This window comes from Lepisosteus oculatus, chromosome 14 (assembly GCF_040954835.1).
Source record: "Lepisosteus oculatus isolate fLepOcu1 chromosome 14, fLepOcu1.hap2, whole genome shotgun sequence".
NCBI classification, from domain to species: domain Eukaryota; kingdom Metazoa; phylum Chordata; class Actinopteri; order Semionotiformes; family Lepisosteidae; genus Lepisosteus; species Lepisosteus oculatus.
The window spans coordinates 44,537,241-44,555,078 of NC_090709.1; the positions used below are offsets into that span (position 1 = coordinate 44,537,241).

Sequence of the window (17,838 nt, forward strand, 5' to 3'; positions counted from 1 at the left end):
TTTAAAGGTGTTTTTTTTAGATTTGAGGACTTTGATATTGTACTGTGTAAGATAACTTTTTTTAAAAAATAATTTATTTATAGCAAATTTATTAGTCATTCTGATTAAATTTCACATTCATAAATCAAAATGGTCCAATAATACTCCCCTTTTTAGCACTTTTCAGATGGAGTTTAAATATTATTTAAATTCTATAAAATGAAAAAAATGCTAAAGCAAGGAAAACATTTGATATGTGTAAAAAATATAATTTACTTCGTTACCTCTGCCAGTTATTTTTTTTTCTGTTCGTGTTTTTTTCTCTTGTATCTGTTTCTGCTCCTCTAGTTGTATTTGTAAATTATTTACACATTTAATAAAAATAAAAAATGTCGACCGTATACGTTACACTATAATATAACGCAAACATCTATTCTGGACTATTTTTTTCAGATTTTTATTATTCGAATAATATTTTTGTGGTTTATAGCAACGGTCACTAAGGAAGTTCATCTGATAACCCGGAAGTCCTCTCTTTGACCACATTTCGCTTTCTGTGTTCAAGCCCACGTGTTTGCAGCTGCGGCAGCTGCAGGACTTGTCTGTGTCTTCCAGATCGACTCTGGAAAAAAATGGAGAATCTGTTGCTTAATCTGAAAACTGAGGCGCACTCTTTCGTGGAGACTGTGCTTAAATCGATCGTGCATGAAGTTTCAAAAGTTTTCCGAAACCGGACAGATGATTCCGAGAAGTCGATTGAACAAAAACTCCGCCGGATCTCTCAGGTTCTGGCGAGACGGGTCGTGATTAAAATCACGTCTGTCGACAACGGTTTCGGGGTCGAAATCGCGCAAATGAAGCAGGAAAACGAGCTTCACTGTTTCGTGGAGGTTTTGCTCAAATCGTTCGTGTATGAAGTTTCAGAAGTTTTCCGAAACAGGATGTCTGACTCTGAGAACGAGTTTCAAGACAAACTCCGCAGCGTCTCCCAGATCCTGGTGAGTCGGGCCGTGATTAATATCACACAGTGTGTGGAGGACAGTTTCGGGACAGAAATAACGCGAATGAAGGAAAACGAGACCTTTAAAGTGCGACTGCAGCTGTGGGAGAAGGAGTCGGGAGCAGGAAGAGATCAGGGACAGACGGATCATGTTGGACTCAAGCCTCCCTGTGAAATCACTGCAGAAACAAATGAAGAAACGGAGCCGTCGGGTAAGTGCGATGACTTATGTAGTAATGTCTGTGTTTAAAAACGGTGTTTTTAACTTCCTCACTGTTGAATCTGTACTGGAGAGATGCAGAGCAAAGTAGGAAAGGTTTGTGATGTTGCCGAGGGATTCTTTTCTGCGAACTAAACTAGTTGTGGTCTGGTTATCTTCTCATTAAGGTTATTGCTGTTCTTTGAATGTGGCCAGAAACTCGGTTTTGTCTAAGTATTATTGAATTTGTCATCAACTGATACACTTTATTTATGTGAAAACCAATTTAGGAGACTTTGGAGTCTTGGAAATATGTTTGTGGGCAGATTATTTATCGACGTGGCGGTAACTATCTCTTCTGTGCAGTGTTAATGTACCTTATTGTACATTAAAGCAGTGTCCAGTCAGCCAGTGTGTCTGTATGAACCCCTCTCTCTCTCAGTGCAGTGTTAATGTACTGGAGTGTCTGGTCAGTGTGTCTTTATTAACCCCCCTCTCAGTGCAGTGTTAATGTACTGGAGTGTCCAGTGTGTCTGTATGAACACCCCTCTCTCTCAGTGCAGTATTCATGTACTGGAGTGTCCAGTCAGTGTGTGTGTATGAACCCCTCTCTCTCAGTGCACTGTTAATGTACTGGAGTGTCCGGTCAGTGTGTCTGTATTAACCCCCCTCTTTCTCAATGTAGTGTTAATGTACTGGAGTGTCCAGTCAGTGTGTCTGTATTAACCCCTCTCTCTCTCAGTGCAGTGTTAATGTACTGGAGTGTCCAGTCAGTGTGTCTGTATTAAACCCTCTCTCTCTCTCTCAGTGTAGTGTTAATGTACTGTAGTGTCCAGTCACTGTGTCTGTATTAACCCCCCTCTCTCTCATTGAGGTGTTAATGTACTGGAGTGTACAGTCAGTGTGTTAAATACTGGCAATTTAGACAGAACAAATGTTTTCGTGAAATTACATCCCCGACTGTCCTCTGCTGCCCTTTTCAATCTTCTGCTGAGCACAAAAAGAGTCTTAAGAAAATGATTACAACTTTGTTCGATCAGCTTCCCCTCCTAGACCCTGTTAATTGCTGCGATGAGTTATTGCTTTGTGCTCTGTTTTGCCTTCTTCTGAATATAGTCTGAGGAATACCCAATGATGAACTAATGTAGCTGGTGTAGTAAAGCAGGCTTAATTATTATAGAACCACTAATGTCAAGACAGCGCTTGCTTTTCCCCCACAATTGGAAACTAAAATATAATTTTTTATGGTTTTAATATGTGCATATTTTATGTAAAACAAAATTACATAAATTGGACTACCTTCGGTTCAGGAGCAAGTAAAAGGTTTATTCCCTGCCGGAAAGAGAAGAAACAACATTTCAGCTGTTGAAGAAGGTTTTGACGCCCGAAGAAGGCTCCACAGCCGAAATGTTTCTTTTTTTCTCTTTTCAGCACAGGAATAAACCTCTACTTGTTCCTTTGCAGCCTACGCATGCTGACGCAACTCCCCACCTGAACTACTTTAAGTATTCATGCTGTATATATTATTTATATCTGTAGATTATGTGTTACTTTCAGATTCATCCTGTTTGTGTTCTAGGTTTTGATGTACAGATTTGATTTCGTCACCCCATTTTGATAAATATAATATTGGTTTACCTGCAGTATATTTTGTAGATGGAATATTTAATAGAAAATGTATTCAGTAGTACAAAGCTTTGAGGTCCTGCCTAGTTTGTGTTGAAAGAAAGCGAATGAATGAGTTATTTTCCCCAGACTGTGATTTGTGTACCGGGATAGTCGAGTTGAAATGTATTTAGTTACGCAAAAACGGCGGTATCACCACGTTTTCCTTTGTTTACTTCGCCCATTTGGAGTTCAGTCTGCTAAAGACGAATGAACACAACGTGTCACTCCCTTTTGGTTCGGGGACATACGCGATGAGATTCAATTTCATCAGCCTGCGAATGGAGAAAGGAAAACAAAAACATATTTAAGAAATTCTGTCCACATGCACTGAAGTCCACACTTCTTACGCTGCGTCATGGAGGTGTGGACCTGGAGGAAGGGCTTAGGGTACAGTTTGGAAATTGGGACGTGGTCTTATAATGTTAGTGAATAGGGAGGACAAGTTATGCCATGAATCAATAAATGTGTGTTGAATGTCTTATAAACCCTCTTAACATTGACACAGGAGCAGGATTTGTGGCTGCTGCGGTTCGGAGCCTCGCATTGTCTTGCAAATGTGCTCATATGTGTGACAATGAACCCTTTCTCAGTCTGTCTGGGGGGTGGGGCTCAATCTCCTGTCTCCCTTCCTCGATTTAACATCTGATTCGTCCTCACTACCACTACGGGCTTAAGAGCTCATGAATTTAAAGTGAATATTTAACAGGCTGTGATATGTATATATAACCAATATAAATGTCAATATAATATACATATTACTGAGAAGTTATCATCAGTGAATGATTTTAAGATTTTAATGATAAATATCTATTGTACGTAGTGACTTTAAAATCTTTGTATATAAAATTTCAGATTAAAACAAAGTTTTTGCATATTCTTTGCATATTCTTGTGTGTATATATATGGTTCAGCCACAGAACCAGGAGAACATGTCTCCTTCTTCTTATAATATTATTGTGGTTTTGTTTTTGTTACTGAGAGATCTTGGTACATAGTATATATATAAAACCATTTTCCATTGTAATTCAAGGTTGTGGATCGCTGAAAGTCTAACACACAAGAGAGAATGGTGATATACATAGAAACATTGGAATGCAATCCACTCACCTTTACTGGGGGCAGGTCTCTGCTGCTTCCATTCCTCATCAGAGCCACTACAGCCTTTTTCACAGGAACCGAACAATCTATGTTGTAACCACTCAGAACAAGGCACAAGATAAAAAGATGGTTTCCGTTTTTTAGGTAGTGCTGGATGTCTCTGCCTCAGAGGTGGTAGCACTGACAACGGCCCTCTGGGAAACACTATGAGCACCCATTGATATTCTCATACCTCCTATGTGTGCTAGGTGCTTCATAAGGAACCTGTCATCTCGCATTGTCAGAGTGTCATGCTTCAGCACTGATTGTATTAGGTTTTTGAAATCCGCCTCCTCATTGGCTGAACTTGCAGTAATGTTCACACTTTTGAAAAGTGGAACCATTAAGCCTATCCAGAGTGGGAGATAGCAAGCAAGCCTCGTGAGATGAGGAACAATCTCCGGTAGGAAATGCAGGTTATCTCTATCACCACTGTCCACAGCAAGGAACCTGCATTCTTCACAGATTTCTGTTACCCAGTCTTTCAATGCTGTCGGGCATGCATCAGGGGTACAACTTGGCTCTTGGTCCCCAGCTACACCTATTTTTTCTAGAACTTCATCAGAAGGAAAAGCATCGTATTCTTCTGCTATTTTTTTGTTCTAAGTGTGAGGTTTTAAGTGTGATTTTATCTGTTATGCATGTATACATTTATTATTTGTTACCTTTGCAGTCCTGCAGCACTTGGGTATATTCTTTTGTCAGGTTATGTCTGGCAGCACAACCTGAATGTTAGTACTGTTAAGCTCCTACCCTCACAGTGCCTGTAGGTGATGAATCCTGGAATGAAGGGCAAATATGTAGAATGAGTACTATGGTGCAACAACATACATTGTTTAAAATACAAAAAAACAAATCCTGTCCTCACATCGACTTTCGTAACCAAACAATGTGTAAAATGTTTAACAATGTCAGAATAAAAATGAACAATGCAGAGCTTTAATCCAGTACATTTCCTTGGTCTCTTAAGTGTGGTAACAGTGTAACACACCAAATGATGCAATTTTATACCAACTCTGTACTTCCTTAATATACTCTGTTGCGTGAGGGTATAACTTAATAAAGCTCACAAAACTCATTTTATCCTGTTCTATGCTCTGTGAAGGCAGACTTTAATCTATTGTCAAATGGTTAACTCTACTACATTTACTACAATAGTGGAATCACCAGTTTTGTGCCTGCTGCTTCTGGGACATGATACAAACAACGTAAACCGTGCAAACATTCCCAAAGATGCTCAGAACTTCAAAGAGGCAGGTACTTCAATGTACATTATAAACACCTCTCCTCCTCTACAGGTAATGGAACAATAGAAAGGCAACAGGTCCTTAATAAGCTATTGCATGCAGTAGGTCTGATATCTACTTTTCATACACAATTAAGAATTAACAATCAAAAATCACAAATATGTAGTGCAGTACGTGGAATCTGACCGCTCAAGGTTTAAAAAAAATCAAGCAATTGATGAGTAGTTTAAATCCCCAGAAAGAAATAAGGATGAATGCAAAACACTGTATATTGCTTAGAACTGAAATCTCAAACAACAAATCGTGGCGAGCTTTACACTTCTCTTTTGTTAGCTCCATGATGTCACCCTTTAATCTTAGTGTTCATGTGATGGCCGAATCCCTAGCTAGACCCATGGCCCGCGTATTATGGGAAATGTTTAATGCAAAGTATAGAGAAGTCCGATTAACACTCAAAAAAGTAACAAAAAATGAATTTCACCAAACCTGGCTTAAACTGTGCTTCTTCCCAATTTTTACATGATTTATAATAATATCCTTTCAGTTACATAGTGCTTCTCTGGAAACCCCAGTGAAAGCGCTCTACAGGTAATGGGGACTTCCCTCCACCGCGTAAATGAAAATAATTTTTACATTGTTATGGATTACAGTTTAAGTGCACATCAAAAAGTCTCTGTATATGTAGATAGAAATTGATAGATTAATATTTTTAAGACCTGCCTACTCACGTTAACTGCAATACCAAGGCTCATCACCACTTCTTTCGTTTATGATATGTTTTTAAAGCATTGCATTCACCACTTAATCATTTCTGCTTTCACATTAGCAATTTCTAACATGTCAGAGATTTATGGGGGTTCAGTTCTCCTAGTAACACTTACAGAAACAAAACATTATAATTTAAATTCAGAAGTGTGACAAATCCTTTCAAGTTTCACTTGCATGTGTAGAAATATCATGATAACGGCAAATGCAGCTTACTAATTTTTGTAGTATTTCCCGCGATATAAAAAGTTTCTCAAATATCTTTACTTTAAAATAAATTCATGGGAACGTCAACGTAGCATCATAATTACAGTATAGCATTTCTAGTTTGTAAAGTAACTTACGATTTGGAAGAAGAGGTCTTCGCCAGAGATGCAGATAATAAATCAAACATCAACTGCAAAGGCTGGGGTCAGCTGATCAAGAGATCACAATTGAAAGATCTGGTGGTCGTGAACTTTGTATGGTGCCGACGGCACAATGTGACGTCACGGCCAGAAAAAGAAGGCACTATATTAAAATGTAAAACATCCACCCCCACCCGACCAGACAGAGTCGGAAAACAAATTGCATTCATTGTTTTCATCACATCCAGTAATTTAAGTACTGAGTGTGTTGGTACCTGTAAAGGTCCTTGTAGTCATATCTGTGTATTCAGAGGTCAAGGTGTGCCCTCATGCTGTATTCTACACCGACTGACCAGAAACACATATAAAAGAACTGTGAGCTAATCGTTTCATGTTTGCGCATAAGAACCCCTGTAAATACAAACACGTGGATAATGCCAGTTTTTCAGAGAACCTTCTGTTCTGTGAAAATAAAAATATTTTCCAATATTGCCACGGTGTTCATGTGTGAGATGGTAAGACTCTTGTTTCTCTGTTTCTTCTGTGTAAACTTTGTACGTAGTGCCCCTTAAAAATAAAAGTCCTGAAGTCCTGGTTCCTTTTCACTTTGGCTTTGCATAAAAAAGAGCAACAATGGTTCAGAAAGTTGCAAATTCAAGTCTTTTTAAATACGTGGCTCGACAGACAGGTTGAATCTTCACACGTCCCTTGATGTCTGTTTATTTAAGAAGGAGACAATGCGAAACTGATTACTTCTTCAGATTTTTAAAAAAGGTCACCGCTATGAGGTATTAAGACTTGTTTGTTAAAGCCTCTTTGTAAGAATATACAATTTTGCTAATGTTCGCTTTTTAAGTCTACACCTGCAACTCTTCTAATTGGGGTATGATATTGGAGAAAAATTTAATTTTCTTGTTCACACAAACGCATAGAAGATAATGATATTAAATGCAAAATCCACCACCGCCCTCCGTACCTGGGCAAACAGAGGAACAAAGTTGCAGAATTGTTACTCTCGCGCTGGTAACAGAGTGCTTGAACTCGGCAGACGGGGTTACTTGAGGTCCAAGTCACCGTGCATGGTCATGTGATCATCAGAAAAACAAGGCGCTATATCACGGGAATGAAAGCAGCACAAACGCTATTTTTAACAACACAAACCGACACAAACATAGCACTAACAAATGAGGTAAGTTTCATTGTTTGTGCTGTCTGTAGGGGGGCAACTTTACGGAGCTAATTAACCCCCCTCTCAGTACAGTGTTAATGTACTGTAGTGTCCAGTCAGTGTGTCTGTATTAACCCCTCTCTCTCAGTGCAGTGTTAATGTACTGCAGTGTCCAGTCGGTGTGTCTGTATGAACCCCTCTCTCTCTCTCTCAGTGCAGTGTTAATGTACTGTAGTGTCCAGTCAGTGTGTCTGTATTAACCCCTCTCTCTCAGTGCAGTGTTAATGTACTGCAGTGTCCAGTCGGTGTGTCTGTATTAACCCCTCTCTCTCTTTCAGTGCAGTGTTAATGTACTGTAGTGTCCAGTCAGTGTGTCTGTATTTACCTCTCTCTCTCAGTGCAGTGTTAATGTACTGGAGTGTCCAGTCAGTGTGTCTGCATGAACCCCTCTCTTTCTCAGTGCAGTGTTAATGTAAATGTAATGTATTATTATTATTTCTGTAGTCTTACTTTTTACATGGTAGTTAGGTTTCTGACAAAGCTTGTATATCTAAAATCACATAATATTAGAAACCCCCTTAAACCCTCTTATTCCTCTATGCTTAAACAACCCAAATTGATTGCGAGTATACTAGACGTGTGTTTGTGTAGCTTAAAGCTTACAGCTTTAGCTTGAAGCATTTTTTTAGATCACATGGCCTCAGCTATCATTACTATGCTAATGATACTCATATATACATACAGTGCCTTGCGAAAGTATTCGGCCCCCTTGAATTTTTCAACCTTTTGCCACATTTCAGGCTTCAAACATAAAGATATAAATTTTTTATTTTATGTGAAGAATCACCAACAAGTGGGACACAATTGTGAAGTGGAACGAAATCTATTGGATTTTTGAAACTTTAACTAATAAAAAAATGAAAAGTGGGGCGTGCAAAATTATTCGGCCCCTTTACTTTCAGTGCAGCAAACTCACTCCAGAAGTTCAGCGAGGATCTCTGAATGATCCAGTGTTGTCCTAAATGACTGATGGTGATAAATAGAATCCACCTGTGTGTAATCAAGTCTCTGTATAAATGCACCTGCTCTGTGATAGTCTCAAGGTTCTGTTGAAAGCGCAGAGAGCATCATGAAGACCAAGGAACACACCAGGCAGGTCCGTAATACTGTTGTGGAGAAGTTTAAAGCCGGATTTGGATACAAAAAGATTTCCCAAGCTTCAAACATCCCAAGGAGCACGGTGCAAGCGATCATCTTGAAATGGAAGGAGTATCAGACCACTGCAAATCTACCAAGACCTGGCCGTCCCTCTAAACTTTCAGCTCAGACAAGGAGAAGACTGATCAGAGATGCAGCCAAGAGGCCCATGATCACTCTGGATGAACTGCAGAGAACTACAGCTGAGGTGGGAGAGTCTGTCCATAGGACAACAATCAGTCTTACACTGCACAAATCTGGCCTTTATGGAAGAGTGGCAAGAAGAAAGCCATTTCTCAAAGATATCCATAAAAAGTCTCGTCTAAAGTTTGTCACAAGCCACCTGGGAGACATCCCAAACTTGTGGAAGAAGGTGCTCTGGTCAGATGAAACCTAAATCGAACTTTTTGCCCACAATGCAAAACAATATGTTTGGCGTAAAAGCAACACAGCTCATCACCCTCAACACACCATCCCCACTGTCAAACATGGTGGTGGCAGCATCATGGTTTGGGCCTGCTTTTCTTCAGCAGGGACAGGGAAGATGGTTAAAATTGAGGGGAAGATGGATGCAGCCAAATACAGGACCATTCTGGATGAAAACCTGTTGGAGTCTGCAAAAGACCTGAAACCGGGACGGAGATTTATCTTCCAACAAGACAATGATCCCAAACATACAGCAAAATCTACAAAGGAATGGTTCACAAATAAACGTATCCAGGTGTTTGAATGGCCAAGTCAAAGTCCAGACCTGAATCCAATCGAGAATCTGTGGAAAGAGCTGAAAACTGCTGTTCACAAACGCTCTCCATCCAACCTCACTGAGCTCGAGCTATTTTGCAAGGAAGAATGGGCAAGAATTTCAGTCTCTCGATGTGCAAAACTGATAGAGACATACCCCAAGCGACTTGCAGCTGTAATCGCAGCAAAAGGTGGCTCTACAAAGTATTAACGCAAGGGGGCCGAATAATTTTGCACGCCCCACTTTTCATTTTTTTATTAGTTAAAAAAGTTTCAAAAATCCAATAGATTTCGTTCCACTTCACAATTGTGTCCCACTTGTTGGTGATTCTTCACATAAAATAAAAAATTTATATCTTTATGTTTGAAGCCTGAAATGTGGCAAAAGGTTGAAAAGTTCAAGGGGGCTGAATACTTTCGCAAGGCACTGTACATACCAAACCTTATGCTGATGTGGCTGTCTCTATTCTAATTGCATCTCTGACATAAGAACTTGGATGACTCAAAATATCCTTCATGTTAACTGTGACAAGACTGAAACCATGCTTATTGGCACCACCCATCAACTTTATAAAACCCATAAGAAACCCTATCTGTAGATGGTCTTGTACTTCAGCTTCAGTCTAAACTGAAAACCTTGGGGATGATATTTGACGTTCGACCCACATGCGTAGAATGTTGTCAAAACATTTTCATTCACTTCAGAAATATTCCTCGACTACGCCCTATGTTATCACTAACTGTGGCTGAAAAGTGTTGTCTAATCTTGAATCGACTACTGTAACGCTCTACTCTCTGGGGTTTCTAAATCACCATTGAAGAAACTCCAGTATGTCCACAATTCGGCAGCCAGAATCCTAACCAGGTCTAGTGCAAGTGTTCACATTACTCTTATCCTGGAGTCCTTGCACTGGTTTCCTGTCAAGTTTCCTGTCGACTTAACAATCCTCCTGCTCACCTATAAGGCTCTCCATGGCTCGGTACCTGTCTGAGTTATCACCCTACTCCTCACCTCACAACCTTCGCTCTTCTAATTCTGGTCTCCTTACTGTCCCCCAAGCCCGTCTACATTGTATGGGTGACATGGCCTTCACCTGTTATCCCCCCAAGCTCTGGAACTCTCTCCCTAAGGATATCGGAGAGTCACCTTCTATAAACTCCTTCAAATCCAGACTCAAAACCTTCTTCTTCAGAAGAGCCTTTATTTAACTGTTCTTTACCCCTCTGCTCCTACTGTACTTAGTACCACCATCTACTGTCTCCTCTAACTGTGTATTCTCATCGTGCTTATATTGTGTATTTTTTGTTGTTGTCATTCTATAAAACGCTTTGAGAAGCCACCTTTAAAGGTGCTATATAAAATAGTTTTTTTATTATTATTATTATAAAGGTCTTGTTTTCTTGTCCTGTGTTTACAGGCTCAGAGGCCAGTACTCTCTCTGAAGCTGGGGAAAGGGCTCCTCTTGAACAGCAGCACAGTGAGGAGGAGTGGGGCTCCAGTCTGATGCAGGAGACAGTGCTCACTGCCGCACAAGAGAAAGAGAAACTCAGGGAGCAGCACACCGAGAGCAGACAGAGTGTCAAGGATCTGGACTCTGTACCCACAATGAAGACAGACCCTGAGAGTGAGACTCCTGGGCTCTTAGTATGTGATGATTTTACAGAGATGAATAATCTGGACTCAAACAATATTACACAAGGTTGTAATGAACTGGGCTGTGTCTCTGTACAAGAGCACAGTGGAGAACTGGATGTCTTTAATCTTACAGAGCAGGACATGGAGCCCCAGTTGATTGACTGTGCAGAGCAGCAGACTGATGTACCTGGTGAAGAGAACAGTGTTGAGATACAGCACCGAGAGGAGAGTCAGTACAGGGAGGAGCAACAGCAGCTCCTACAGGGCTTGATAATTAGGCCTTGTTCTGTTCAAGTGGAGAGACTGTCATTGCACAGTCTCAAACAATCATATGATCCCTTAGCATCTGATGACTTTACACACGGGTTTAATAATCTGGTTACTGAAAAAATCGTTGAAAGTTTTAATGAACTGGAGAGTGTGTCTGTTCTTGGGCAAAGAGAGGAACAACTGAATGAACTGGATGGTTTAAGTCTCAGAGAGCTGGAGATGGAGTCCCAGATGATTCACACTGCTGAGCAGCACACTGAGGGATGTAATGAAGAAAACAAATCTCACTTTTATCACACAGAGCAAGACCATTCCATGGAGCATTTGCAGAATAAGAGACCCCAGCACGATCAGAGGATGAGGAAGAATCACTCAAGGCCTTGCTCAGATGGAGTGGACAAACTGCCATTATGGCACAGGGAGGAGCAGCGTTTCTGTCAGTCTAGCATTTCAAAACCCTATCAGCACCTTCACACAGGAGAGAGACCGTTCAGCTGCAGTCAGTGTGGGAAGAGTTTTAGTAAGTCAAGTCACTTAACAAGGCATCAGCACATTCACACAGGAGAGAGACCTTTCAGCTGTAGTCAGTGTGGAAAGAGTTTTAGTCAATCACACATCTTAAAACGACATCACCGCATTCACACAGGAGAGAGACCATTCAGCTGCAGTCAGTGTGGGACGAGTTTTAGTCGGTCAGATGACTTAAAAACCCACCAGCACATTCACACAGGAGAGAGACCTTTCAGCTGCAGTCAGTGTGGGAAGAGTTTTAGTCGGTCAGGTGACTTAAAAACCCACCAGCACATTCACACAGGAGAGAGACCGCTCAGCTGCAGTCAGTGTGGGAAGAGTTTTAGTAAGTCAAGTCACTTAAAAACCCACCTGCGCATTCACACAGGAGAGAGACCGTTCAGCTGCAGTCAGTGTGGGAAGAGCTTTAGTCGGAAAAACCACTTACAATCACACCAGTGGATTCACACAGGAGAGAGACCATTCAGCTGCAGTCTGTGTGGGAAGAGTTTTAGTCAGTCAAGTAGCTTAATATCCCACCAGCGCATTCACACAGGAGAGAGACCGTTCATCTGCAGTCAGTGTGGGAAGAGTTTTAGTCAGTCAAGTAGCTTAATATCCCACCAGCGCATTCACACAGGAGAGAGACCATTCAGCTGCAGTCAGTGTGGGAAGAGTTTTAGTCAGTCAAGTAGCTTAATAACCCACCAGCGCATTCACACAGGAGAGAGACCGTTCAGCTGCAGTCAGTGTCAGAAGAGTTTTAGTCGGTCAAGTGACTTAAAAATCCACCAGCGCATTCACACAGGAGAGAGACCACTGTAGCGGCAAGGTTTATTAAAATACAGGAATTAAGTTTGCTGCTCCCTTGCCAGTCTCTCTCCCTCATCTCCAGTGGTGCTTGATACAGAGAGGTCATTCCATTTGGTTCACATTTAAGGTGTTTTTGTAGCTGATAGAGTGTCCTGATAAGGAACAACTCCCAAAGCTGAGACACATCAGCCACCCTAATGAATGGTCATCTCTGGTGCCTCACTGTCTGGGAGATTCCAAGGGAGAGTCTCATCCCAAGTGGTTTACAACCCCAAGGTCAGAGTTCATGGCTACTCATCCTCACACGGGGCACCAATAAATGTAGGCAACCATTGAGTGACCGTAGTTCTCCAGGTAAAACTCCAGGTCCTCCTGGACAACCTCAGACTCAGCTCAGACAGTCACGTAACGGCCAGTGTGTCCCAGTGCCAGGACTTTTCCTTGTTCTAAGAGTTGAGAATGGAGGTTCCAGCGTGTAACCAAAGGATCCACCCGAGGTTAGCCCAGCAGCAAGCCTCGTGAACCCACCGCGAACGCTCACCTGATCAACGAGTGAACTACGGTCGGAACTGTGGACAGCTGTATATCAGTATTCAGAACTCGCGCTACATCGGGAACGAAACGGTCTTCTTCCTGTCTAAAGATTGTGACTTTTCTGTGTGCCAACACTAACTAGCCAGTCTTCAGAGAGCATCAGCAGCGCACCGCAGCAGAAATCTCTCCCTCCTTCTCCTTCTCTCAGGTCGAACCAGCACTGCCTTGCACCGGGCCACAGAGCGCCGATTGGACACGGCAACAGCCTGCCACTGCTTCTTTGTGTCTGCGGGAGATCTGAATCCTACCTCTAACCATATATGTATAATAGTCCTCTAAAGTTAACCGGAACTCCAACCATATATGTATAATAGTCCTCTAAGTTTATCCGTATACTAGAACTCCAACCATTTATGTATAATGAACATCTAATCACAGACGTATAACGATAGACGTATATTAGAATTGTAGTACTGTAATCCTTATATTTTAAAAGACTATTTTGCAGTTTTACACCTTGCACATTCAGTAGTTAACACATAGGTATCTATAAGCTCAATTCTGTGGATATGTTAACTTGATCAGAGTAAAAATGTAATGTAAAAACATTTTAAAAATCAACAAGCAATACCTTGACAAGACTGTGAACACACTTTCTCTGACATCACTGCCGCCTACTCTCCGAAGTTGGTTTATCTGGAAATAATATTATATTAGAAATAATGTTAGAAGCTACTAGATCTTCATTAATTAACTAATGAGACATACCCATTTACACATTCAATGGAACAAACACATTTTCACATATTAACAGCTTTTTTGCAGTATTTTCTCAGTCTATAAATACAAAGTGACCATTTTTCAAAGTAAAAAAAAAATTGTAGTAACTTTTTAGAACATGAAAACACTTTATTTTGCAATTAAAGGATAAGCAATATTATACATTAAAAACAGTAAGATCCATCAGGATTGCAAGCAGCTCAAACTCGGTCTCCCGGACAGTTGGCTGGAGAAGCTCTGTTCACAAGATGGGGCAGCAGGCCCGGCTTGGCTGGAGCTGTGGGTGAGACGTGCCCAGATCCGAGCTGGCATGGATCTGGGCACGTCTGAGGCTGCCTTTCCTGCCCCAGAGATGCGAACAGCTGGACTTCTTCATCCGTCACAACTGTGTTTTCCCCAAGATGGTGCTGCAGTGCTTCCATGCTGGGGAGGACTTCTTCTGCCTGGTGTGCGTGCAGTGGACGGAGGGGCTGCTGCACCTCTTTGTTAGTTGTGATGGATTGAAGGATTTGAGGGTGTACTTGACAGCCCTGCTGGATGGCCTGTTTCGCTCTGTTCGAGGAGCTGTTCTTGACGGGGTACCCTGGAAAGAGCTGTTCCTCTTTGGATACCGCGGGTCTGAGGAGGGGGTTAATGCCATTTTAGCGAACCTCCTCCTCAGCCTAGCGAGGGCAGTTGTCTGGGAGAGGGGGAACCTGGTGATGTACAATAGCCTGAAGCCAGACCTTGTCAGGCTGTACATCGCCAGGGTGAAGGACTGCTTCTCTCTCAGCCTGGCCTACTGCAGGGCTGAGAGGCGGATGGACGACTTTTGCAGGATCTTCTTAAAAAATAACATCTTTGTGGAACTGCGAGAGGAAGATCTGTACTTCAGGCTCTGAGGTGGGGGTGTCTCCTAATAGAGAAAGATAAGATCAGAATATATTTTATGTTTGTGGTTTAGGGTTGTTTTATTTTGTTTTCTTGTGCCTTAATTAGCTTATTTTTTTCTTGAACTATGTTTTATATACAGATTGGATTGGTGTTGTAATTGTCAATTTCTTATTTTCTTTTTGTTTTTAAACCATTTAAATACTTTATTGCATTATTGATAAATGAAAGATAAAAAAGGCGTTGCGTTTAGGTTGCAGTTTCCCCTGGCGACATTTGTTCAAATCTCACTTCCGACAAAGAGCCTCTCTCGTTAGAATAGAAACGACAGAACTTCTAAGTAGAAAACATTTTCACATCTCACATTTCATGTGTTTAATGTTAAGTGTCTTAGTGGTTGCCTAGGTGAATGATGGCTCTTCTCCCTTGCAGGGTGACGTTAAACTTCTTCAGAGGAGTCTCCCACGTACACCTTTTCTTCATCAAGAGCCGAAGCAACAGAGACAGACTTCAAACTCAAATGAATTACTCCTTGAGTGTTTATGACAGTCTTTAAAAAGATGAGAGCAGGCGAAACCGTCTTTGGAAATGAGCAAATTTAGTTCGTACAGTGCTGAGTACCCCCGTTTGTTGCGCGGGAGACCGGGGTACGTTTCTGTGACAGGGCGCTGGTTTAATTTTTTTAATTGTTTGAATCAAATCTGAATGGCCAAGTGGTTAAGGTGTTGGACTTTAAATCCAATGGACAAATGTTAATGTTTAAACCCCCCTCCAGGTAGACTCTTATAAATATTCTGAAGTGATAGAATAGTTTGAAGATTTACACTCTATTTAAATGTCAATTTATTAAATTTCAGTTCTCCCCGGGATAACTGAACTCTCACAATCGCATACTGAAGGCTTTACATGCAGTAGCTATGTTGCAGTTTCTAATAAAGATGGAATTAAACTGTTTGTTTTGTGTCTCCCTGATCCACTTCTTGATCCAAATGAAATGTTTAATATGATCCCTCGAGAAAAAAAAAAGTCCTTGAGTCATTTTCCACCTGGAATGATTGATGCCCCATCAAACCTTTTGTAATATCCCCGGAAGTTTATAAAGTAGAATCCTGGTTTGTGGCTTAAATTCAAGATAAACAAGACTAAGGAAACGAGTTGGAAACTTGATGTCGAACTGGGATTTAAATCACTTCACTTTTGGGCAGTATGTGCCAGAGAGAAGCTCTTGACATCCCTTTGATAGCTCAGTTGGTAGAGCAGAGGACTAGTGGAAACAGTGGGGAATCCTTAGGTTGCTGGTTTGATTCCGGCTTGAAGGAAGGTGCTTTTTGTGTACTTTAATCAAAGAGTTAAAATAGTGAATCTTTTTCATTCAGACTTCGATCAAAAGCTCAATAAACGACGAAGCAGAGGCTCTTGTTCCGAATTCAGCTCACGTCTGATTGTCTTGTTTTGGCCAAGATCTGATCTTTGAATTCAGGGACTACTCTGTCGGCTTTGTAATTCAAAAGTAGATACAAATGTCATGTTTTTCGTAGATATTAAGGTGTTCTCTGTTTTCAAAGGATAGGTACTTAATAGGCTTTATGATTTGGTTTTGATTTTGAATCATTATATTATTAAGTTTGTGCTTCCTGTGTTTTTATCATATCATGAACTTATTTTTTACACAAATGCTTACAAAGGCAAACACTGCACACATCTGTTTATACTAGTGGTGAACTGTACATTTTTAGTACAAGCTACTACTGCACTTTTGGGAGTATTAACAGGTTCGATATAAGTGGCAAAAATATAATATTCTGACCCTGAAAGGCATTATACTCACTGAACTGAGAGCGTGTGACTGTGTACAGGCTTACAATTCATGAATATCAATGGTCAGACGCTTACAATGAGTGATGTTCGTGTTTTATATTATTTAGGAAATTTAAAAAAATCATTTTCAAACCTACAGCTTGAATGAATTTTTTTTAAATAAAAAAAAGATTTTGTCTCTTTCTTGTAACTGTGCTAAAACAATTCAGATAATAATAATAATAATAATTGCTAACACTTATATAGTGCTTTTTCTGGACACTCCACTCAAAGCGCTTTACAGGTAATGGGGACTCCCCTCCACCACCGCCAATGTGCAGCATCCACCTGATACATCAGAATACATATACAGAATACAGATACATCAGAATAGTTAGTACGTGAAGGTCACTGGTTTATATCCAGTTACGTGTATTGGGATTGAAAATACACTTTTACATGGACTTTATTGGGTTTTAGGAATCAGGAAATTTATTTTTGCACATCTTCGACTACGATCAGGAATAACTTAGTGTTTTCAGTGTGTTGATTGTTTCTGCCTGTGATCTCGGAATCTATTACTTGTGCCTTTACATGTACAGTAGAAACCTGGTTCGTGACTTAAATTCAAGGTAAACAAGACTAAGGAAATGAGTTGGAAACTTGTCCATTATATAAATGAACAGCACCTGAAAGCAAACGTTGGGTCTGGTTTCCTTTCTCTCCAGCATGAAATAGCAATCATTACAAATAGCACCAGCTAATGTCCAATAGGGTTAGTCATTTTAATTAACATGACTATACTGTAAGGTCCTGGTACATGGGAGTGGATTTCATCCACAATTAAAAAAGGGCAAATTATATTTACAGGCTTCAGACACTTTTTAATACAAAAGTGACCTAAAACTCCCTAACTTTCAAGTTTCCTTGAACCTGTGATAAAAAGGGGTCTGAAACTTCCATTCTGTTATGTAACTGTCTCTAAAGTCGGACGTGGTGTTTCGCGGATGTGCAGTGTGCCTTTTCTCTTGTCGTGTTCGAGATAATTCGCTCCTGACTGCATGTTCTGTACTGCTCTGTTATTTCGTTCAAATTACCTATGTGGTGTACAGATAAAACTCAACTGCCTGGTGTATTTTCCTGGTTCAGCACCAACAGAACCAGAAAACACATCAGGTGA

At 40.8% G+C, this 17,838-nt stretch overlaps 1 protein-coding gene and 1 non-coding gene across 3 annotated transcripts; both read left to right on the forward strand.

The window, feature by feature from the left end:
* The first annotated feature begins 554 nt into the window (after nucleotides 1-554).
* On the forward strand, nucleotides 555-15,815 carry LOC138242763 (zinc finger protein 180-like). Of its 2 annotated transcripts, none has more exons than XR_011191704.1 (2): nucleotides 555-1,191; nucleotides 15,294-15,815. XR_011191704.1 is itself a non-coding variant. In XM_069198317.1 (2 exons), the coding sequence occupies exon 1, from the start codon at nucleotides 11,712-11,714 to the stop codon at nucleotides 12,687-12,689; it is 978 nt and encodes a 325-aa protein (XP_069054418.1). In that variant the 5' UTR covers nucleotides 11,708-11,711; the 3' UTR covers nucleotides 12,690-14,873; nucleotides 15,294-15,815. The 2 variants fall into 2 exon arrangements, 1 of the variants encoding a protein (XP_069054418.1); XM_069198317.1 differs by lacking the exon at nucleotides 555-1,191 and adding an exon at nucleotides 11,708-14,873.
* Nucleotides 15,816-16,094: 279 nt separating this feature from the next.
* trnat-agu (transfer RNA threonine (anticodon AGU)) lies at nucleotides 16,095-16,180 on the forward strand. Its single transcript is given in 2 exon segments — nucleotides 16,095-16,131; nucleotides 16,145-16,180. It is a non-coding gene; the product is annotated as a tRNA-Thr (tRNA).
* Nucleotides 16,181-17,838: the final 1,658 nt, after the last annotated feature.